At 41.6% G+C, this 25227-nt stretch overlaps 1 protein-coding gene across 2 annotated transcripts in view; it reads right to left on the bottom strand.

Annotated features, from left to right (window-relative positions):
• LOC121871383 (tigger transposable element-derived protein 1-like) overlaps positions 1–20121 on the bottom strand; it is a gene marked incomplete at its 5' end in the record, with an annotated part of 72614 nt that extends 52493 nt beyond the window's left edge. For both annotated transcript variants that reach the window (XM_042373608.1, XM_042373609.1), the window contains 3 exon segments: positions 8364–8414; positions 8540–10324; positions 19782–20121. In XM_042373608.1, the coding sequence (XP_042229542.1) occupies positions 8364–8414; positions 8540–10220 (1732 nt within the window).
• Positions 20122–25227: the final 5106 nt, after the last annotated feature.

The following is a 25227-nucleotide window of genomic DNA, read 5'->3' as shown; positions in this document are numbered from 1 at the left end:
TTTCCAAACATGATGGACCTAAAATTTTCACAAAACACATGCAGATGATTGTGAAAAAGAAGAGAACTACAGAGATAGAACAGATGAAAAATATGGTGGACTGTACAGTTGCTCACAGGTATAGTGTTCCACCCTTCAGTGGCCTTTCCAAATACAGTACTACTGTATGTGGCAAAGTCGAAATCACTTCATGAATGAATCAGTAATGCAAAGGGAGCAGATGCAACAATATATTATTTTGGTGACAGTACTTCACTCAGAAAGTGATTTCAATGTTGGCACATGTTTCAGAGAGGCCACTGAAGGGTGGAACACTATACAGTACCTGTGGGTAACTGTACATGTTGATTAAATGGTCATATTTATACATTTATATGAATTCACTAGTCAACTTCATATACGTAGTTCTGTTATCTTATTCTTGTAGTTTTATATTCCCTAAACCACAATTCACATTCCAGCTATTTGACCACATATTGACTGAAAACAACAACTGAATGATTAATAATGAAATGCTAAAGAAAAAAAAAGTTAATCATAAGCAGAATCACAAGTACTGATTAATAAATACAGCACTGTATTGTAATTACCTTTATAATAATAGAAACTTCTGGCAACTGCAAAACATTCTGGAAGTATCATTCACAAAATGAACCAAAGTACCAGTTACCTAACATTACTGGTACCATACTACAGTTACCTTTTATTTTAATCTTTTGAAAATTTTCTATGAAAGGAACCATCATAGAAATTTCCCTGTGGATCTAAAGAACACGGCAGATGGACCTCAGCGATACGTCCATAGATTCAAGATGGAAAAATCATAAAAATTATAATACAGTAATGTGTGTAAAACACATTTCTCGTCCACTTTCTGTACTCTTCATGAAGTCACCATTACTTGTTTATGTGTGCCGAGAAAAAATCGTGTTTCATAAACATATACAATATACAGTTAGTATCTTATTTACCTAATGGCTACCCACTATGGGCTCTGTGCTTCCATTTCAGGCATAGCAAGATTTTCATAAATGGCACTCTTCAAATCCTTATACAGTACAGGGTAAATCAATAAGGGTAAGTGCCATATTTTACGGCATATAAGACCCACTTTTTTGTCTGAAAAATGGCTAAAAAATCAGCCTGCGTCCTATATGTGAAGTTGCAGTTTCCCTCAAGCTAATGAATCCCCCAGTTGCTGTCTCCAGTAGGCTAAATTCTACCTAACCCAACTCCAGAAATAAAAATATGTTATTGCTTTGTTAAACACATTATTATTAATTTTTTTAGTGAATTAAAAAAATTATTATTGTACTGTAAATATAAAAGCTTCATTTATAACCACTGTACAGGTTGACAACCCTTTATCCGAAATTCCGAAAACCGAAAAGCTCTGAAAACCGAAAGTTTGTATTTTTTGGAAGGGGTCTTTTTTTTTTAAACAGGGATTAGCCCACCCGGCATAGATCACTGACCCACATCAGGGCCTGGGGGGGAGAAAATGTAATAGCAATATAATAATAATAATTATTCATTGTAAATAAAAATTTTAATAAAAATACACGAAAATAAAATAATAATGATAGCAATACAGTAATAATAATAATAATAATAATAATAATAATAATAATAATAATAATAATATCAATAATAATAAAATATAATAAAATTAATAATAACAATAATACTGTAATAATAAAATAATAATAATAATAATAATAATAATAATAATAATAATAATAATAAAGAAATACAGGTACAAGAATGAAAAAAACAAAAGTGAGAAACACGACCTGGTCCTATGAATTATTATTATTATTATAATTTTTATTATATTTTCGCTCCCCAGGCCCTGATGTGGGTCAGTGATCTATGCCCGGGTGAGCTAATACACATTAAAAAAAAAAAAAAACCCTAACCATTCTGAAATCCGAAAAATTCCGAAAACCGAAATGCCCCTAGCCCCAAGGATTTCGGATAAGGGATTGGTAACCTGTACTGATGATGGTAACCTGCCACAATTAACGTCCATACAGCAGACACCCAACTCTTCAGAGGTTGCTAAGCAGTGACCATTTCTGAACTCTTACAAGCATTATAATCTATTAATGCCATACCTGTAACATTTATTTTTAAATCTACATACCCTGTATACTGTACTTAATACTAAATAATGAAGATTTACAGATAACTTTATCTTCATATTTGCATCTGTAAACATCACTGGTGGTATTGTATCCAGGTTAGACCCATCACTATAACCACCAGGCTACTGGGACAAGCTGTGAGGTGTTATGGTGTTTTTCATCTTGTATTTTTGGGTAGATATAAGAAAGTTTCTTAATTTATTTTTACTCAGTTACAAGCACACACCATCCTACATACATATTATGGAAAAAAGTAAAAGAAAACATTGTCCTAAGGGGAAACACATAAAGGGAATATACATTTCTTTGCACACGAGTTAGCTGGCTCAGTGGGGGAGTGGGAGGAGGACGCGGCATGTGGGGGAGCGTAGCTAGGGAATAAGAGGAGGTAGCGTCCTTGCTGGTCTCCGTTGTGATGGTGAAGCAGGGAGTATATGCATATGGTGACTGTGTTAAACTTTCATTTGGCTTTGTTGAAAATACTGAGCTGCTACCATAGCGCTCCATTGGCTAACATCATTCACCATTACTCTAGCAAGATGTATTGGGTTGAGAATTTCACCCTGAATGGTTCTCATATAACCCATATTGAGGATACAAGGTCCGTCCCAACATAATTCTAGATTGCTAGTAAGACCGGAAGGTCAGCGTCTGGAAGGATCACTAAGGCTAGCAGCCTCGCTAAAGTTCGCCTGGAAAGGCTGAGCTCGCTACTGAGGACATCAATAAAATAGAGCTATGAAGAGAAATTCTTAACTCTGGCCTTCATGCTGAGAGTAATTAGAAAACCCAGGGTGGAAGCCCGAAAGGCTTTGTGAACGAACATGAGAAGAGGGAGAGAGATGGCCACATATATCATGGTATTCATACTAGCACGTGTATAATTGGGACAAAGAAAATTTTATACAATATATATATATATATATATATATATATATATATATATATATATATATATATATACACACAGTACCTGTAATAATAAAAACTCATTTGCCTACAAGTATTTATCTTTCCGTCCCTATTATTAGCCAAAGATTTATAATATTGTTAAGTATAATAGTGTGTAATAATAAGGAAACACCACTACACTCATCCCCACCATTCCCCTAACATAATTAACATACGAATACAAAGGCGGAGAAAGTTTGCATGATCTTTGGTCAAAACAGTATTATGATAATACTACTACAATCTTACTTTGTTTAGTTCCTTCGTTTTATTATCCCTGAACGATCGTGGTAAGTTGAAGTTACGTAAATCCTGAGGAGTGCGTATAACTTTAATGGCCTCGTCATAATCAAATTACGTTTACGCTTGGCAACCTCCTGTGCCCACCCGTCAACCCTATGCTATCTCATCCTGACTTTTTTTCTATAGGACCTTGGGGGGTACGCTCTTGACCACTGCAATCTGCATCACGTGGTGCTCCACCATCACCACTAGGCATCCCAACATCACCAAGTAGCTCATCACCAACATTCTCACGCATATCACCTGCACCATTGCCAATAGCACTTGCATCACCATAATCACCACTAAATTCACCACCAAAATCACTATCACCAAGCATGGCTGGGTGTCCACCTGAGCACTGTCGTCACTAAACACATACTCAGGATTTAGGGCTCATGAACCCACACCAGAAGGCTCTAAAATCTTGCTCTAAAATTGGGCACATATTGCACAGCACTTCTCACACCCATGGAACACGAATAACGTCAATGTTACGCCAAAAAGTCATAAAAAAAGAGCAGTAGGAAGTACACTGAACCACCTTATGCTATACAACGCGCCAAAACTAACAAGGAGGCAGCATCTGGGAGCGCAGATTGGCTGAGGAGCTGTGACGTAGCAAAGAAAATCCATTGTGATTGGCTGACTCAGGGGGTATGGTCCGCAGGAGGCACACTGTCATTGGCTCGCGCTCCTCTCAACCATGACCGGGATGTAGCCACCTACATTTACTAAGCGCACAGCCAGATACGTAGCTCCCGGCCTGAGACAAAATGACACCCTATTTTTTAAGGACTTTCAACCATATTTCTATTCTAGCTAGAGGGTTACACCCAACTCCAACATGCAGAGGAAGGGTAAAAATAGTGATATCCATAAAAAAAAAACCGCATTTTGTCCAGGGTGACGCTTCACCCCTTTCTAATGCTGAGCGCCTCATATGTCGCATACAGTGATTTAAATCACAATTTGATTTTTACATGTAAATGTAAAGGGAAAGAAGAAAAAACTAAACAAAACTGCTTACATAGCCAATTGTATTGTTAATCAGACACAGAAACTAAATATGCTCTTATTACATAAGCCTATATATGTAAGTAAACACAAGGGACTTCCACTTTTGTAAAATTCACTCCTCAGTGTTCTCACAACAAAAAATTATAATATTTTCTTTGTAACTGAAACAACAAACACAAATTTCAGATAAGTATCACCCCATTTCTTATCTTAGCCTACATGTTCTCTTGTACAGTGGTCCCTCGATTAACGAGCACAATTGGTTCCACAGAGTCAGTTGTTAACTGAATCTATTATTTCAATAGGATATTGGGTAATTTGTTTCTACTCAAAAAAAAAGTACATAAAAAGTATTGTATACCAGTAATAGAATTAACAAAACATTAAATATAAACTAAATACAGTAGAACGTCGATTTAAAGCAATTAAATTTAAGATTATTGATTTAAAGCGACACCCACAATTAAGGACAATATTTTAATTTAAACCGAATCTTTCCTACTTTGTGCGAGTCAATCTGGCGCACCATATTTACAATTTTGCTCCTAATGTTTCTCTGGGCACGCTACACTGTCCTATAGGTAAAGCTGTACTGTGCATGTACTCAAAATAATGTGACAATTTATAAGCAAAAAACATAAACTCAAGCTAAAGGACATAAATAAACAAATAAATACTTCACTAGACCTTTGGTGCCAACTGTCAAACATGTCACTGTCACCAGCCCCCCCCCTCCAGGATTTGGTGTTTTAGGCTTAAAGTTTTTATATTATATAATGTCACAGACTAAAGTTAGGAGAATATAATTTGTATTGCCGGAATAAGTCAAGATAGCGAATAATTTGAATGTGAACGTCATATATTTTGCACAAGAGAAAAATTTTTGCTCGATGTTATAAAATTCTTAAATTAGAACTAAAATTTGTATGTCTAATGCGAGCTATAGCATGTTTATATTCAAATTAATCACTATATTATAAGAATTCCATCAATGTTAATTATATTCTCCCATGTTAGTTCAGTGACATTTTATAAGAGAAAAACTTAAAGTCACTCTAAGGACAGATAAATAAATAAGCATCAACTGTCAAACATATTACCTCACCTCCCTTCCCCCCATCATCCCAGCCAGTAAACAGACCATTTCACATCCCTTAATTTTAGCTGTGTTGATTTATGAGTGTTTGTTTTAATATAATACTACAAAAAACAATGTTTTGTTTATTCTAGGAGATGGGCTGAAGTGCATCTGGGTAGACTCTCAGTCTCTTTAGTATTCTGTGTTTCTCTCAAGTACCAAACTAAATTATTCCATTGAAACAACACTTCAATTTAGTGCGAATTAGGTTTAAAGCGACCTCTCTTGGAACCTATCTCGTGTTATATCGACGTTTTACTGCATAATCCAGTATTGTACTGTATAGTATACTGTACAATAATAAATAAAAAACAATAGAATACTGTATTTTCCCCTACTTTGAGGTGTGTATGTCGTATTCCCGGCAGCTTTGTTTACATAGCAAACAGCTGATTGTAGAGGCGCTCGATGATGACATGCCATATTCTTTACAGAGTGCATTGGTTCTAATGCCTTCTTCATGTTTCATAATAATTTCTGCACTGTATATTATCAATATGTTAACTAAATTTCAGAATGACCAATAATTTTAATGTAAAAATGCAAAAATATTTAAGAGCACAACTTTTTCGATGTTTACTCCACTGTAAACAAAGTTAAACTGAGAAGAGTTGGTGGGCAATTCGATCAGCTGATGGGCACACAAAAACTGTTCCCTGTACTGTTATATTATTAATATGTTAACTAAATTTCAGAATGACTAATAATTTTAATATAAAAAATGCAAAAATATTAAAGAGCACAACTTTCTTGATATTTACTCCACTGGAAGCAAATGCAAACATAGAACCAATTACTGTATTGGCGGACTAGCCGATCAGCTGATGCGTGCACCAAAGCGTGTTTCTCATAAGGCTGTCGTTAATAGAAGTTGTACTCGTTAATAGAACTGAAAATCCTTATGGGAGCTAATTCGTTACCGAAATCTCGTAAATTGAACCGCTCATTAACCCTTAGGCCCCGGGTGACGTACCCGAAAGTCCGCCTATTTTCCCGCCATTTTTTTTTTTTCATCTTTAATTTTTTTGAAAAGTTCATTTTTTTCATGATTTAACCCCTCGGAGAAAGGGGCGGGGGGAACTGCCAGCAGCACCCTAACCCGGGACTTAAGGGTTAATGGAGGGACCACAGATATTATACTTATGCTTCAAACAAGTAGGAGTTGTAGGTAAATATTAAAGACATTGATCAATTGTTTCAGGTTTTCTTGTAATTTCCACATAGAAAATTAATCAAAACTCTACTTCCTTTGCCATATTTTGAAGGTATTTTATCAAAATATTGCCACACTGGGTCACTTTTTCAACAAGAAGGGCTCAGTCTTGTACTCAACGACATCTTTCCTGTGTGACTGCTTAGCTGTGAGCCTGTGCCTAAGGGCTACTGCACACTGGCACAGGTCTTAGCATGATGTAACAGGTTGGTAGTGGATGATGCAATACAGTAGACCAGCGGTTCTTAACCAGGGGGGCTCGTCCCCCTGAGTAATTTCCAGAGGGGGTCGTGAAATTCATCAGGAACCCATTCAAATGTGAGGTAGCTGATGTTTCGGATGAAGTCCAGGCAGAGTTCCTTGAGCTGAAGTTCAACTCCTCAGCTGAGGATGACTTTGAAACTCTGGACCTGGAGGTGTTCTGGGTCAAATACCTTCCTGTGTATCCCCCTGGTCTCACGTCAAGCTGTTCAGATTCTGACGATGTTTGGATCCACGTATCTTTGTAAGGCTGCATTTTCTGCGCTGGTTGCTGTCAAGACCAAATACAGAAGCAAGCTGAACGTTGAAGGGCACTTGCGCTGTGTTCTCTCTGGCACGCGTTCATGTATTCGGGATCTGGTAGCTCGGAAGCAGTGTCAAAAATCTCCCTAAATGTGTTCTCACTAAATATGTTGTGTATTTGCGAGTTGCTTATACAGACTCTTGAATAATTAAAGTTATTAAAGTAATGAATGAAAAACTAGTTTCTCAACTTTCCTATTTAATTCAAGAGGAAATTGTTTTAGAATTTTATATGAAGGAAGTGGGGGGAGAGTGGTCGTGGAGATGAGGACCAACTGCTATAGGGGGCACGACCCTAAAAAGGTTAAGAACCACTGCAGTAGACCCTTGCCATTCGCGATTTCGACGATTCGCGGGAAGCAGATGGTAGCTATGCTGGCTAGTTTGTGAGCCTTTTACCACAGTGCAACAAGTCACCCCACATGCTCGCAGCATCTCTTCTTCTTCTGTTTGCGCTCAACCATTGCCTGTGATGCATCATTTCGTGTTATCCTCTCAAAACTTTAGTGTTTCTGTGTGAAAATGGTCTCTAAAAGACTGCCTAGTGTCAGTGCTAGTGTTGCTCGTGGAGTGAAATGTAAAAGGTAAAAGGCAGAAGTCAGTGATGACCCTGATAAAGAAAGTTGAATTATGAGACAAGTTAAGAGGGGTTGAGTGCTGCCACGGTTGGTCGGTTATTTGGTATGAACGAATCTACAGTGCGGTACATAAGGAAGAATGAACAAGCAATTCATGATTCTGTTCAAGTGAGAGCTCCAACAAGTGCTAAAGTGGCACAGGTTGTTCATGACAAGAACTTAGTAAAAACAGAAAAAGCACTGACCTAACCTAACCAGATGTCTCCCTATGTACAGTACACCACTTCATCAAGCTTCCACATACGAATGTAAGTAGTATTGGTGACTAAAATTTCTCATACACAGTACAGTATAGGTATACAGTAGTGTATTAAGGTTGTACAATATATAAGTTGCTATTTGCGGTTTTGCCTATTCGCGCCATTCCTTGGAAGCTAACCCTGCGAGTAACAAGGGTTTACTGTACTCACTGGATGACGGCTGTGTCTGCCCAGAAGTAGACGGGCCAGCTACCCCAGGAGCTGAAGGAATGGAAAACATTCATTAAATTATTGAATTTCTACCACATAATAATTACATATCGTTCATCCAAAATTTAATGTCTATTTTTCCAAGCAATAAACTCTCAGTTTCATAACAAACTCACCTGATGAGGAAAATGGAGGGAAGAATGAGGTGATTTTCTTCTGTTGCTGGGCCATAACCATCTGATCTAGCAGCTGAGAGCACGTAGATGCAGCCCGATTCAACGCCTCCACCACTTGCATACTGCATTCCATATCAGGGTCTTGTTGCAGTGCAGACTGAGTGGCAGAAGTGACGTGCTGCATGAACTCCCTCAGCTTAGGAATTGTCAGATCCTTCCTCACTGTTTGGGGCTCATTTGTTGCTTCCTCTTCTTCCTTGTGATTCTTCGCCATCTCCACCATCTCCAAGACTTCTTCAGAAGTGAGAGGCTCCTCCATGCTGACAAGCAGTTCATTCACATCCTCTTCTTGGATTTCTTGAAATCCTGAATCACCTCTCACTTCCTTACCGAGCTTCAGAATGTCTTTCACGTCCTTGTCTTCATCAAAGCCCTTGAAATCATGGACTACCTGAGGCCACAAATTACGCCACACTCCATTTAGTGCACTTTCTGGCACACTTTTCCACGCAACTGCGATGTTAGCTATGGCATCTTCAATGGTGTAGCTCTTCCAAAACGTTGCTGCAGTCATATTCTTGTCCTTGCTCATAACTTCAGCCATTTGCTTCATGGTAAACTTGAGATAATATCTCTTGAACAATGCAATAACTCCTTGATCTAGTGGCTGAATGGGTGAAGTCACGTTTGGAGGGAAGAAGGTCAAGTTTATGTCCTTATTCACACTGCACAGGTGTTTGGAGTGGCAAGATGCGTTGTCCATGAGAATCAAGGCCTTGTTGCTAAGGTTCAGTTTTTTGTTAACATTTTCAATGAATGGGGTGGCATGGCTGATGTACCACTCATCGAAAATATCAGAAGTCATCCACGCCTTCTTGTTTGATCGCCAAAATACAGGAAGTTTCGGGATGAGCAAATTTTTCAAGGCACGAGGTCTAGCCGAGTGGTGGATGACGAGTGGTTTCATTCGTGAGGTGCCTGATGCGTTGGCCATGAGGAGAATCGTCAGTCTGTCCTTGCTGACCTTGAACCCAGGTGTCTTTTCTTCATTCTTCATTAGATAGGTTTTCTTGGGCATTCTTTTCCAATACAATCCAGTTTCATCACAATTCCACACTTGGCAAGGAGAATAACCATTTTCTTCCACTATATCCTTCAGAACTTTCTTCATATCCTCAGCAGCCTCCGCGTCGGCAGATCCAGCTTCACCTGAAAGCGTCGATTTCCTTAGCCCCGTCCTTTTGATAAATTTGTACAGCCAGCCTGTACTTGCTGTGAACTTACTGTCTTTGATGGACTTCCCTTCCTTTTCAAGTATCCGAGACTGTATTTTGTAGGCTTGGTTTTGCAGCATGGGGCCAGTGAAAGAAAGTTTTCGGCGCTGCATGTCTTCTACCCATAACTTCAGTGCATCTTCCATCTCAACATACATAGCAGACTTCAAGTGGAGTTTACCCTTGGCAACATCTGGTGAAGCATAGGCTGCTCTAATTTTCTTCTCGTTGAGCTTGATAGTGCGGACAGAGCTCTCCGACAGTTCAAATTGGCGCCCCACACTTGAAGCACCATTTCCACACTGCAGTGCTTCCAAGACCTTGATTTTCTGCTCCAGTGTAATTGCTTGCCTTGATTTCTTGGTCTTTGGGGTAGTTAATGATGTAGTGGCTGGCCTCTTGGACATAGTGGCAATGGTTGATGCACGTGGTAGGAGATAGTGTCACACAGTATGTCCGTTCACTAGAGCGTCAGCGTGAGAACTGAGGATGCAGGAGGGGGGCGGGCAGCCTTGTAGCATGCCCAGAGAGTATACTCATTAAAAAGGATGTGTCAAAAAATTATTATCCCGAGTAGACTCAGGACGCCATGCTATTCAAATATTACTAACCCGAAATAACGCGTATGAGTTTGCAAGCCCGTTGTTTATAAGTCTTGAGTAAGTAACGATGAATAGTTCTCCTTTCCCGCAATAGACGGCAGCACAATCTTTGTTTATAGAGCAGACGAAAATATTTCCTGGCGGCCAAGAGATGCTGCGTCTTCGTATGAAACGTCTTTGGTCGTTTTATTCACCCCCCCCCCCAATTATGATTAGTGATGTTGAATATAGCAGTGATGATTATGAAGACATGGAGGAATCAGAAAGTGATACAAGTGATGAAGACATTTCTTCTGAAGAGGAAGAAACGTCCGATGAAGAAAATCCACCTGACGCCAGGGGTTGGAAGAAGGTGAATGAATCAACGCTTGTCATCTCGCCTTCCCCACCGCCATTTGATTTTACTGCAAATAATGGTATCAATTATTCTTTTGATGAAGAGGAAAGTATTTTACAGTACAGTACAGTATTTTGAGAGATTCATAGATGCTTATATTGTAAATAAGATAGTTGTAGAGACTAACAGAAATGCACAAAATAAATTGAGAGAAGCGTCAGCAAGTGGCAGTCAACAATTAGAAATTAAATTAGAGTTTTCTTGGCCATTATAATCTTGCAGAATATTGTAAAAAAGCCTGATTTGCAACTCTATTGGTTAAAAAAATACCCTTATTTTTTATAACTATACAGTGGTACCTAGGTTAACGAGATTTCGGTTCATGAGTTACCTTCCATAAGATTCTTAACTTAGGTTAACGAGCAATCCCTCGGTTGACGAGTTTCTTACGAGCCGACCTCAACATGTTTTTGCTTGCATTTGGCGGTCCACCAGCTGTAGTATTAGTCCGCCAATACAGTAATCGGTTCTAGGGCTTATATTCCTTACCATTTTAGTAAATATCAAGAAGTTTATACTATTCAATAATTTTAAAAGTTTAATATTAAATTTTTTAGTCATTTTAACAATTATTGAACAGAATTGAAGGTAAGGAAACTACAGTAGAAGTCCAAAAATCCGGACTGCTTGGGGATTGGGTCGGTCCGGATTTTCCGGATTCTGAGGCAGTACTTTTAAAATTCAAATTTCAGGAGAAATAAAGAAGAGATGAACAGGTACATTTTGATAGTTTATTCATTAGCAAATATAGCATGCTTCATTTATCAAAACAAGCAGTTTTAAAGATAAAGCTGTGAATTCTAAAATTTTATTCTTTGCCTTTTTTTATATCATAAATTGTAGACTTTCCAATGACGTATGTTTCCATTAGATCAGTATTGCTCACACCACGTTCTAGTTTCTTAATTATTTCAAGTTTGTCACTCAATTTCAACGTGTTGTTCTTTCTCTTCACACAATGAAGTTTATCTACTTTAGGAGCCATTATTATGGGCTTGTACAGTACTCTGTAAATGGAAAGAGTAGGACTCAAAATTACATACGTTGTCACAGTTTGATTGCTCGTTTTAAAGTGGTGACCGCGTGGTCGCTTGTTGTCGCTGTGCAGCTGTGGCACTCACGCATGCACACACACACACAAAAGCCAGCTAAAAAAAAAAAAAATAGAGTTTGAGTTTTCGAAAAGTCCGGATTCTCGGGTGGTCTGGATTTCTGGCATCCGGATTTTTGGACTTTTACTGTACAGTAGTTTCATGCGTGCCATCCAGCCTGTCAACACACCAAACAGGTGCCAGTCTCTCTGTCTTTTCAGTGGAGGTAACATCTTGCCTGAGACTCTCTTCAACTAAACGCTTTTTTTCTGTGTTTGCAATAAATTATTGGTCATTTTGAAATTTTTTTTATATATTGACAATATATAATGCAGTGCAGGGTTGATTTAAAGAAAATAATCTTGAATTACACCAAGAGAACTAAAATTTTATGGGTGAAATGGCGCCATGGGGTGACTTCTCTTCCACCCCAATGCCTTCTCTTCTCCCTTCTCCTCCACCCCCATTCTAATTCCCATCATCATCATCCAGGAGCCTTCTACATACACACCTCAAAGTAAGTGTACTTTTCTACCTTTTTTGTTGAATTTAGGCAATTTTCGGAGAGCTGGAACCAATTACCCAAAAACCCATTGAAACAATGGTTTCGGTTAACGAGAAACCTTCTTGAACGGATTGTGCTCGGTAACCGAGGGACCACTGTATTAGCATAAAGTAAAAACAAATAATTCATTTCAAGTAGTACTGTACTGCACCAATTATTCTCATGATTTTCTTATTAATTTCATATTTTCCGAGTATACTCGGGATAATAATTATGGTGTATTTTACTATGTAATACTGTAACTCCTAAAAAAAAAATTGTATCTTGAAATATTTTGTATATCAGTTTGTCCTTATATACACAATAGAAAATTGGCATAAAAAATATGATGATAATTTATACATACACTGGGAAAATAAGGGTAAGGGGAGGGGTTAAATTGATACGTTGTCTTTAATTGTGGGTGTCGCTTTAAATCAATAATTTTAAATCGATTTGCGTTAAATCGACGTTCTACTGTATACCTGTACTGTAATCACTTTGGACTGGATGGTGACTATCATGGAGCAATAATAACTTTTTTGGATTCTGGTTATACAAACTAGAATAAAATAAAAAATCTTTTTTAAATCAATTTTTTTTTTAAATCAACAGCCCTACAGTATATGGATGTGAACTATTATACACTGGTAAAAGTGGTGATAATAAACTTTCTTACAGGGCTGCACACATCTCTAATCCTGATTATAAGAGAACCAAGTTGCCACTGTCCAGTATAACTGGTGACTGCTTCTCTAATCTGTTGGGCTCTCATCCTCTGAGTGTAATGTATAATATGGGTCCAGGGGAGCCAAGTTGCTACACTCTCTCTCTCTCTCTCCAACTGCACTTAAATGAATTCTTAAAACTTTAAACTGTAAAGTAGAATTTTTTTTTTCCATGCATTAAGATGAACTTGAACTTAGTTTTTGCCTTTAAGCATGTTGGATGAGTCTGGATGACTGATAAAAGCTTGTGTTTTTCAAATTTGTCCTTTTCATTGATTTTTCCCTCTTCTTTCATGCCCTACTCACTAACAAGTAATTTATAATTGAAGGAAAGGCTAAAAAGAAAAAATACTACAATGTTGTCATTTCAATTTTATTATACTTGGTACCATCCAAAAATTTAGTGCAATTCCATAAAGTGGAAGTGGTGCTAACCGTCTCCTCCACCATTACCCAATATAGTACTGTACTGATACTGTACTGTAATTGAGTACAGTGGTCCCTCGGTTAACGAAATTTCGGTTGACGAATTACCTTCCATAAGAATCTTCATTTTGGTCACCGAAATTCTTACAAAAATGTTTCAACATGCTTTGGCTTGCTCACCAGCTGGAAGATTAGTCCGCCAATACAGAAATCGGTTCTAGAGCTTACATTCGTTAAAATTGGAGTAAATATTAAGAAGGTTGTATTATTCAATATTTTTCCAAGTTTTACATTAATTTTTTTAGTCATTTTAACACTTATTTAACATAATTGCCATACAGGGAACCAGTATTTGGTGCGCCCATCAGCCACTTCACTCACCCACCAAGGCCCCAGTTTGTATCTCTGTTCAGTGGAAGAAACATCTTGCTTGTGGATCTCTTGAACACAGAGTATGATTACGTTTAAACAGTACAATTATTGGTCATTCTGAAATTTATTTAACATATTGACAATATATAGTGCAGTGCTATGTTGATTTAAAGAAAATAATCTTGAATTACACCTAGTGAGCTTAAAATTTTATGGGTGAAATGACAGCATGAAGCATGGGGTGATTTCTCTTCCACCCCCACTTCCTTCTCTTCTCCCTTCTCCTCCACCCCCACTTCTAATTCCCATCATCATCAACCAGGAGCCTTCTACATACACACCTCAAAGTAAGTGTACTTTACTGCATTTTTTTTTTAATTTGTATGTAATTTTCAGTGAGCTGGAACCAATTACCCAAAATCCCATTGAAACAATGGTTTCGGTTAACGAAATTTTCGGTTATTGAACGACCTTCTGGAACGAATTGTGTTCGTTAACCGAGGGACCACTGTACAGTAGCTATGAGCTTGCGTAGGGTGCCAAATACCCTTGTACCGACCCTGATGGAGATATGACCCTTTAACACTAAGAATGACAATGAATCCTTCCAAAGTGGGCAGGGCTTTAAAGATGAGGGAAAATGTGTAGTTAAAAAAATAACAGAATCATTAACAACCCAACCTAACCCTTCATAAGCTATATTATAACCTGTTTCAGCAAAATTCTTTCTATCTTTATCGATGAACCCACATACACTGATTTTGAGAACCTGGTTTTGTACACTGCAAATTGTGTTCATATTTAGTGGATGTGATCTAGACATGACCAAGACATAACAATATTGACGGATTTCAAATTCGCTGAACACATATTTGCAGGATATTATATTCAAATCTCTTTCGTGAACTTCAGGCGATCTGCTTTGACCAATCAGAGGACAGTTCATATCTCTTGGGAGATTTCTGCATGCGCAAAAATTTCATCTACCAGTATTGGTTCGTGTTAATGGCTTCATGACCCAAACACAAAAAAAATGCAAAACAAAAATAAATTCACTTTTGGTTAATATTCCATAGTGACCATTCACAGACCTTTATACTGATTCATTATACTATAGGGAGAAAAAATTATTTATTCCATAGCGCTTCTGGCAAAAATTGATAGCTTGAGATATTTTCACAATTCAATTTCACTTAAGAGAGTGCAAGTTCCAGGATAAACTAAATTGTTTACTTTTTACTCAGCCATTCTACAGACGTGTTATGTTACATTTAATTTAGTGAAACTGAAAAATATTAATTTCTGCCAAAAATGCTATAGTAAATTACATGTAACTTTTTTTTTTTGCTCTCTCTCCCCATAAGACATTGAATATGAAGTTCAGTGAATGGGGGTGTTGGTGGTAACGTTGTAACTCTGACCAATATGTCAAGGGTTCGAGCCTCGGACCAGACACAAGTGAGAAGGGTTTATGTGCCTCTACCAAACCTCACAGGTTTCCCAGTCCCCAGTTTTCTCCTGTACTAATACTGGATAGACCAACTGCATGAATGGCTAGTAAGCCATTACGTCCATATAAGACCGGCAACAACCTTCACGCGTCATGCTGAAAATGAAACTACCACGAGCCCGGGGAAAAGCGCTGCAGCAGTGTTGCTTCATTACTGCTGGGAAGACAAATTAGTGAGCGCCTCGGCTCTTAATTACCTACAAAATGAGACATTTGCCCAAGAAAAGATTACCATATCAGAACTCACTGATGAAAATAAAGTAAGAAAATAAACAGTAATACAAATAACTCGTTCGCGGGTCAGTCCTATATATTAACCACCTAACCTAACCTTTACCTAAACTAACCTTTACTTAGCCTAGCCTAGCCTAACCTTAACATGCCTTACCTAACCTAAATTTAAAATGCATAATAGTGGCAACCTAAGTTACATTTACCACACATTTATAGATATGTTGGAGAAATGATTGTAAAAAGTTTTTTATCGGCAAATGTATTTTTTAAAAAAGAAATTGACATTTTTCTAGAGAACTTAATTGTTTGTCATGTGCTTTGTGGCTTTCTTAGGTTAGGTAAGGTAAGATTAGGTTAGGTTAAATAAGGTAAGGAAAGATTAGGTAAGGTTAAGTTTTGTTTGGGTAAGAAAATTTCACTAATTTTCAAGCAAAAAAAAATCACTACTGAATGTATCGGATAAAAAACCTTTGAACATAATTCTTTTTCTAAGAAAAAAACTCTTTACCACTTTATTTTTACCCCCCCCCCCCATTTTATTAGTGTTTGATGAACTTAGATTGGGTTAGGTATTATTTGACTCCGAGTCACGGGTACTTATTGGATACTTGGCAGAATAACTTGTTATAACTTGGTCCTCGCATAGCAGTCTAGGCAAAAATATTCACTTGGCCTCATAATTGGCTTTCATTACTGAGGGATAATTAAGGCTATACCACATTAATAAGGTCTATCTGCAAGCTTACTCAGTCATAAAAAATATTTGTATCATAAATGTGGACAATAAAAATTTTCTATTTTGGTACAAATTACTTGAAAAGTTGTAAGAAGACAAAAGCTGCGTCTGTTCCATTCCACGAGAAATAGAAACACTCAAGCCTCTTCTTAATGTAAGAAAAAAAAATAACTAAAAACCCAAACTGTAATATAGTATTTCAGTATGTTGATGTACAAAACATATTCTTCATTATTCTATGATAAAACAAGTGTAGCAAACATTATTACAACACATATTATTATTTTTTTTATGCAGTCAGGAAATAGAGACTACTATATCCGGATTGATCGTGTTACAGCACCTCCTTAGGTGCTGTAAGTTACGGCCTAGATTACGGGCTCACTTACGGAGTCCGCTGCCAAATATCTGTTTTGAGTATACTGATCAGAGACTGGAAGTCCAGTTATGGGTAAACAAAGAGATACAGTCCCGTAAATGTTTTTGAATATGCGGCCCCTGACCCACATTGTGTTCACAGATGAGGTTATAAGAAATAAACTGCCAAAGCTAAAGGTTCATAAAAGTCCCGACCCTAACATGGTGCATCCCAGAGCACTAAGAAAGTTGTGCAACAAGCTTGCTGAGCCCCTGAAGATCCTGTTCAGTAAATGCCTGGATGAGCAATAGGTCCCGTGTTTGGAAAATGGCTTATGCGAGTCCTATCTTCAAGAAGGGCGATCATCACTCCACGAAAAACTATAGACCGGTGAGCCTGACAGAATAGTATGTAAAGTACTTGAGAGTATTATCAGAGACACCATGATGGAACATCTACTACAAAACAACCTTGTAAAGGATTGCCAACACAGTTTTATGCCGGGGCGCTCCTGCTTAACACAGTTACACAAGGTACTGGATATTTGGACCCAAATTCTGGAACATGGTGCTAATATCGACAGTATATACCTAGATTTTTCCAAGGATTCCGACAGTGTACCCCATGAAAGTCCGAAAATTAAATTGGAAGGGTATGGAATTCGGGAAAATGTCCTAGGGTGGATCAAGAGACTTTCTACAGGACTACAAGCAGTGTGTGGTAATTAATGGCACGAAATCATCGTGTGTACCCGTCACAAGCGGGGTACCACAGGGCAGTGTATTGGGCCCGCTGTTGTTTGTTTGCTTCATAAATGACATGCCTGACGCTGCACATTCCTCCATACAAATGTTTGCGGATGACGCCAAGTTATTTCAGGAAATTAAGAACTAAGCGGACTGTGAAGAGTTGCAGAAGGATCTCTGTGGGCTTCAAGAATGGTCAAAGAAATGGCTGCTGAGATTCAATGTCACGAAATGTAAGAGGATGCACCTGGGACATACCAACGGTAAGGAGACTTTTCTTATGTCCCAACGGGACAAAAAACTGCATTAATTAAGACTGAATGTGAAAAGGACCTAGGTGTTTATGTTGACAATGAGCTGAAGTTCTCGGGCCATTGCGAGAAGAAGGTAAATCAGGCAACTAAATTATTAGGTCTTATAAGAAGGTCGTTCAGATATCTAGACAGTCCATCCCTCATAACGATCTTCAAGAGTGGAGTGCTTCCCCATCTGGAGTACTGTCACCCTGTCTGGTCCCCGAGATATGCTAGGGACTGTCAGTTGATTGAAAATGTCCAAAAGAGGTTCCTGCGCTTCGGCACCTCAGCTAACCTGAGAAATTAGAGCGCCTGAAATTGCCTAGCTTATACTACAGGTGGGCAAGAGACCTAATTGAGGTGTATAAGCATCTCAAAGGGCACAACTCGGTCAAGTGCCCTTACCTGGAACTGGCAGATGCTCACCCCACAAGAGGTCACAGCTCAAGGTTGAAGAAGCCGCAAGCCCAGAAAACTGTGAGGGGCAACTTTTTCGGAGTGAGAGTCGTGAACTCTTGGAACATTCTGCCAGCGAGTGTTGTGACGGCACCGAGTGTGAGCTCTTTCAAGACCAGACTTGACAAGCACTGGAGCAGGTTCAGATACATTCCAGAGCCGGTGCATGCCAGTACTTGCCAACAGTGCATAACAGAGACGTGTCCAAGCGGTTAACGAGCCGATCAGTGGTGAAGAGGACAAAAGTATAATGTTATATAATTCTGAGATAAATGCACAGTAGGATACTGTATATCAGGTGCCACTAAGAGAGCTCAGGCTCTCAATTAACTCAGCCATGTCAACATTGATTTGTATTATATATTGTCCACTCCGTATCTGCATTAAATTCGTCTAAATTAATTGTTTCAATATCAATAGTAATTATTGAAGTCTATACCGTCGCCAATTTTTCATAAAAATTTATTTAAACATTTCAACTTCAGTGTTTTATAGTGGACAGTCAGAGTTATGTCAAATGTGTTAAAAATTGTTTATTTAAAAGTTCAACTTAACCTAATCTAACTTTAACCTAACCTAAGAAAATGAAGTGATTATCATATCAGAATTCACTGAAGAAAATATAGTAAGAATATAACCATAAAAAAAAGCAGTGGATATTTTGCCATGACTTTAAGTTCCTACTAACACTATTTTACCGTGAGTGAGCAGAGAACAACACGAGAACTATATTTGACCATGATTCTGGCGGCATTTGGTATTTATTTTGCCGAGTCGATCGTTGTCGCTGTAAACATACCTAACCATATTTCTGTTGTGCATTGAGACTTATTATAAAAGAGGTGACATTTACTCGAACCTAACCTTACCTGCCCTAACCAACCAAAGAAACCTACCTAACCTTACCTAACTTCTAGGCTGAGGGGTGGATCCCCCGTCATATTAAACAGAAAGCACTTAGCCAATCAGAGCGCACTCACGGTAAAATTGCGTTAGTAGGAACTTAGACAGTCACGGCTAAATATCCACTATGAAATAAATAGCACGTCATCAATATTAGCAGCTACACTTTCTTAAATTGGTGAAAACTCATATTTTAATTTTAAAATTGCATGAGGTTCATTGATTGGTTCAAGTCCCAAATATCGTCTATTTACGTAGAAAATTTGCTATAGTGTTGTACGGTTACTTTCAGTCACTCACAAATTGGTCCAGGTAATTATCATTGTGGTTATTATTGCTACTGTTCACGTATAACTTAAGTCTTGAGGAATGGTTACTTTTCAGTTTAGTTTATCATCTGTAATATATAGCCATCAAGTATTTGTACTGACTCATAATTACCTTCTGTTATTTTCATAACACGATTAATTTCTAGGTTACTTCATATTATTCAACACGTTAGCAGAACGAACAAATTACAGAGTACTTGTTATTTGAAATTCACAATTGGGTAACTAATCACCACACACGTGTAATAATGTATTATCAACTGCCGTCACCAGTAACCACACAATAGTACTGTACTAATGTTAAAACTCGGTAAACAAGGAACAAGGAATATCTAACAAGGAAGTTATACTTAAAGCGTTTAGCGGGGCGCGGTTGGTGACATTTGGAATCAATTTTAGTTGGAGAGAGTTAAAGAATGAGTATGAATGAATAAGTAAAGGCTAGTGACATGGGGGAAGGAGGTTCAGTGGACGTTTGAAGGGGATGATGGAAGGGAATTTTAGCGAGAGAAAAAAGGTGCCGTGGCTTAACACAGCTTGCGTGTGGGCGATGAGGCAATGCCATGATTGGTGGAGGGAGCTAGGATGACCAATCACCCTAAACGATTTTTACCCAGGGTAAACCCCGCCATCTAGTTCGTGAGCACGGTAATAAATTATAAACGTTTCAGGAGTACTTGCTTTAAAATTCGTGACCCAATTCCTCGCCTGTACCCCTTTACTGCCTTCAGTATGAGACTTTGTAGTGGATTCCTCCCCTACAGATCGAGTAATCTGTCTGTATATGATGTCAAAATGCAAGCCATGATATAATGGTGTGGGGTTCAGGATATTTGGTTCACACTCAGGATGGGATGGAGAAAGGAAACTCACAATGTGCTCTCTATATACATGTTGTATTGGATGTACAATGCAGCTTGGTGCTGGGAAGGCAGCATGGTTACAAGCGTGATGTAGAGAGAGCTGGTTGGTGAGGACGCTCAGAGAAGGACAGCTTGTGGGTCGCCATGCTCGCCAGCGGGAGAGAGTACCGCGCAGGCAGGCGGAGAGAGGACCCCCAGGCAGCGGCGGAGGAGGTGTTGCTGGCTGGTTGGTGTAGGTAGAAGGAGAGACAGATCACCACGAGGTCAGGTCTTAAATAGCGGGGGTAGGCGTGGCTTAGCAGTTGACCCCCGCTCCGTGGTGTATGGCGGCGCTGGTTGACCTAGACCACGAGGCATACACTGGGGAATTGGTGGGGTCGGCTAGGCAGCGACAAACAGCGTTTGTAGGGGAGAATTCCACTACAATACTCCCCCTTCCCTCCAGGCGGTGTAGGAGACTTGTTGTCTGCAGAGTTGCTTAGCACATGTGAGGCAGAACGGGCGGTGCATACCTCATGTGAGACAACGGCGATGGCGTGGATGAGCCGGTCGCTGGATACAACTGTCTATATACACACTATCTGTGGGAGAAGAGAGGGAGAAAAAGGGTGTGTGGAGGCGATGAATGTTGTGCTTCCCTCACGGCAGGTACAGAGTCGTCAGATGCGCCTGCTGGGGTGTGTGTGGGCCTGGGTCAGGAGCAGGGGCTGTGTCAGCAGCAGCGGATGAGGGCTCGTGACAGCAGCTGGGTCCACGACTGCAGCAGGGTGCAGGACATTAGCAGGGAGTACCTGAGGGAGAAAAGAGGGGTGTGTGGGTCCGCACTCAGGAACAGAGGCCGCATCAGGGGCGGCAGGGGTTACTGCTGGGCCGGGGTCGGCGTCTGAGGCAGGACGGGTGTGCTGGGGTCGGAAGAGGAGCTGCTCTAGGGTGTCTGACCTGCGGTGTAGAGACAGAAGCTGTAGAGCCGATGAGAGCTGCTTCTGGGTGGATAAGCCAGTCTTCCATGTTGCTTGAAGACTGGGAGCGTGATCAGTTTCTCCTCCATCCTGTGTGAGTGCGAATCTCCGGGAGTCACCATTTGTGGGGTTCAGGATATTTGGTTCACACTCAGGATGGGATGGAGAAAGGAAACTCACAATGTGCTCTCTATATACATGTTGTATTGGATGTACAATGCAGCGTTAAGGTGATGTAGAGCTACTGGTGAGGACGCTCAGAGAAGGACAGCTTGGGTTGCTCGCCAGCGGAGAGAGTACCGCCGGCGAGGCGGAGGAGGAGCGAAGGCCGCCAGGCAGCGGCGAGGAGGTGCTGGCTGGTTGGTGGTGGTAGAAGGAGAGACAGACACGAGGTCAGGTCTTAAATAGCGGGTAGGCGTGGCTTAGCAGTTGACCCCGTCCGTAGGCGGCGGCGCTGGTTGACCCAGACCACGAGGCAACACTGGGGAATTGGTGGGGTCGGTAAGTAGCGACAAACAGCGGGCATACACTGGGAATTGTGGGTCGGCTAGGCAGCGACAAACAGCGTTTGTAGGGGAGAATTTCACTAACATTCTCTCCAGGCGGTGTAGTGGCGACTTGTTGTCTGCAGAGTTGCTTAGCGCATGTGGAGGGTAGAACGGGCGGTGCTACCTCAAGGGAGATGAACGGCGATGGCGTGGATGAGCCGGTCGCTGGATACAACTGTCTATATACACTATCTGTGGGAGAAGAGGAGAAAAAGGGTGGAGGCGATGAATGTTGCAAGCTTCCTCACGGCAGGTACAGAGTCGCCGGATGTCGCTGGGGTGTGTGTGGCCTGGCTCAGGAGCAGGGCTGTGTCAGCAGCAGCGGATGAGGCTCTGTGACAGCAGCTGGGTCCACGACTGCAGCAGGGTGGTGACATTAGCAGGGAGTACTCCAGAGGGAGAAAAAGAGGGTGGGGGTCCGCACTAGAAACAGAGGCCGCATCAGGGGCGGCAGGGCCAAGCCAGCCGGGGTCGGCGTCTGAGGCAGGACGGGTAAAAGGGGGTCGGAAGAGGAGCTGCTCTAGGTGTCTGACCCAGGTGTAGAGAGGCTGTAGAGCCGAAGGAGAGCTAAGCTTTGGGTGATAAGCTGCCTTCCATCATGTTGCTTGAAGACTCTGGGAGCGTGATCAGTCTCCCTCATCCTGTGAGTGTAATCTCCGAGTCACCATTTGTGGGGTTCAGGATATTTGGTTCACACTCAGGATGGGATGGAGAAAGGAAACTCACAATGCTCTCTATATACATGTTGTATTGATGTACACATGCAGGTTGGGAAGGCAGCATGGTTACAAGGGCGTGATGTAGAGAGAGCTGGTTGGTGAGGACGCTCAGAGAAGGACAGCTTGGTCGCCATGCTCGCCAGCGGGAGAGAGTACCGCCAGGCAGGCAGAGGAGGAGCGAAGCGCCAGGCAGCGGCGGAGGAGGTGTTGCTGGCTGGTTGGTGTAGGTAGAAGAGAGACAGATCACCACGAGGTCAGGTCTTAAATAGCGGGGTAGGCGTGGCTTAGCAGTTGACCCCCGTCTGCGGGTGGCGGCGCTGGTGACCTAGACCACGAGGCATACACTGGGAATTGGTGGGTCGGCTAGGCAGCGACAAACAGCATTTAGGGTCTTACTACAGCATACACGGCTAATCAGCGACAAACAGCGTTTGTGAGGAAATTCACTGCAATACTCCCCTTCCCTCCAGGTGGTGTAGGAGACTTGTTGTCTGCAGTTGCGCCAGCACTGCTGGGCAGAGCAGACGGTGCATGCCTCATGTGAGACAACGACGATGGCGTGGATAGGAGGCCGGTCGCTGGGGACTGATGCTCTAGATACACAATATCTGTAGGGTAGAGAGGAGAATAAGACGTGTGGAGGCGATGAATGTTGTGCTTCCTCACGGCAGGTACAGAGTCGTCAGATAAGCCTGCTGGGGGTGTGTGGGCCTGGGGTCAGAGGCAAGGGCTGGAGTCAGCAGAAGCGGATGAGAACCGTGAGCATGACTGGGTCCCACGACAGCAGCAGGGTGCAGGACGTGTAGGGAGTACCTGAGGGAGAAAAGAGGTGTGGATGCCTCCAGGAACAGAGTGCATCAGGGCAGCAGGGGTTGCTGGGCCAGGGGAGTCAGCGTCTGAGAGCAGGACAGGTGTGCTGGGATAGGAAGAGGAGCGACTGTCTGCTTCAAGTGGCAGAGCTGCTCTAAGGTATCAAACCTGTACAATTGTGAGAGACAGTAGCTGTAGAGCCAGGCAGGCTTTAGCCTGGGTAGATAAGCCAGTCTTCCATGTTGCTTGAAGACTGGGAGTCAGTTCTCCTCCATCCTGTGTGAGTCTCTGGGAGTCTCACCATTTGTGTATGTGATTTTTGGATTCTACCACACTCAGGATGGAGTTGGAGAAAGGAAACTCACAATGTGCTCTCTATATACATGTTGTATTGGATGTACAATGCAACGGTGCTGGGAAGGCAACATGGTTACAAGCGTGATGTGGAGAGAGCTGGTTGGAAAGTGCTCAGAAGGACCAACAGCAGGTGCGCCATGCTTTCGCCAGCGGGAGAGAGGACTGCTGAGCAAGCGGAGGAAGGCGAAGCCTTCCAGGCAGCGGCGGAGGAAGGAGAGGTGTTGCTGGCTGCGGCTGTGGGTAGAAAGAAGATCACCACGAGGTCAGGTCTTATATAAGCGGGGGTAGGCGTGACTTAGTAGTTGACCCCGCTCCGTGGTGTATGGCGGCGCTGGTTGACCCTGAACCACGAGGCATACACTGGGGAGTGGTGAAGTGCGACTGCTCAGCGACAAACAGCGCGTTTGTAGGGAAATTCCACTACAATTATACCTCCCTCCGACTGGTCGCCATTTGTCTGCAGGGTTGCGCTATGCTTCATACCTTGAGGGCAGAACGGGCGGTGCATGCCTCATGTGGAGACAACAACGATAAGCGTGTAGATGAGCCGGTCGCTGGGGACAATTGTCTAGATACACAATATCTGTGGGAGTGGGGAGGAGAATAAAGGGTGTGTGGAGGCGATGAATGTTGTGCTTCCCTCACGGCAAGTACAGAGTCGTCCAGATGCGCCTGTGCTGGGGTGTGGGACTGGGTCAGGAGCACAGGCTGAGTCAGCAGAAAGCGGATGGGGCTCGTGACAGCAACTGGGTCCCGACAGTAGCAGGGTGCAGGACGTGGCAAGGGGAACACCTGAGGGGGAGGAGAAAGGGATGTGTGGGTCCGCACTCAGGAACAGAGGCGCATCAGGGCAGCAGAGGTTACCCTGCTGGGCCGGTCGGCGTCTGAGGCAGGACAGGTGTGCTGGGATGGGAAGAGGGCGACTGTCTGCAGTATGAGAACACCAACCTTCTTGGGTGTCTGACCTGCAGTGTAGAGACAATGCTGTAGAGGCCGATGAGGCACAAACCTGGGTAGATCAAGCCAGTCTTCCATATTTAACGAAGACTGGGAGGCGTGATCAGATTTCTCCTCCATCCTGTGTGAGTCACGAATCTCGGGAGTCACCATTTGTGGGGTATGTGATTTTGGGTTCACACTCAGGATGGGTTGGAAACTCACAATGTGCTCTCTATATACATGTTGTATTGGATGTACAATGCAGCTTGGTGCTGGAAAGGCAGCATGGTTACTGCAGTCTAGAAGGCAGTTTGGAGGGTGCTCAGGCGACCAGCAGCAGGTCGCCATGCTCGCCGGCAGGAGAGAGACCGCCAGGCAAGCGGAGGAGGAGGCGAGGCCGCCAGGCAGTGCAGCGGAGGTGCAGGTGATGCCGGCTGGTTGGTGTGGAGTAGAGAAAGAGAATCACCACGAGGTCAGGTCTTATATAGCGG

Source organism: Homarus americanus, unplaced genomic scaffold (genome assembly GCF_018991925.1).
Source record: "Homarus americanus isolate GMGI-L3 unplaced genomic scaffold, GMGI_Hamer_2.0 scaffold45698, whole genome shotgun sequence".
Lineage (NCBI taxonomy): Eukaryota > Metazoa > Arthropoda > Malacostraca > Decapoda > Nephropidae > Homarus > Homarus americanus.
The sequence above is the reverse complement of the archived record's forward strand: the minus strand, read 5'-3'. Positions and strand labels throughout refer to the sequence as shown.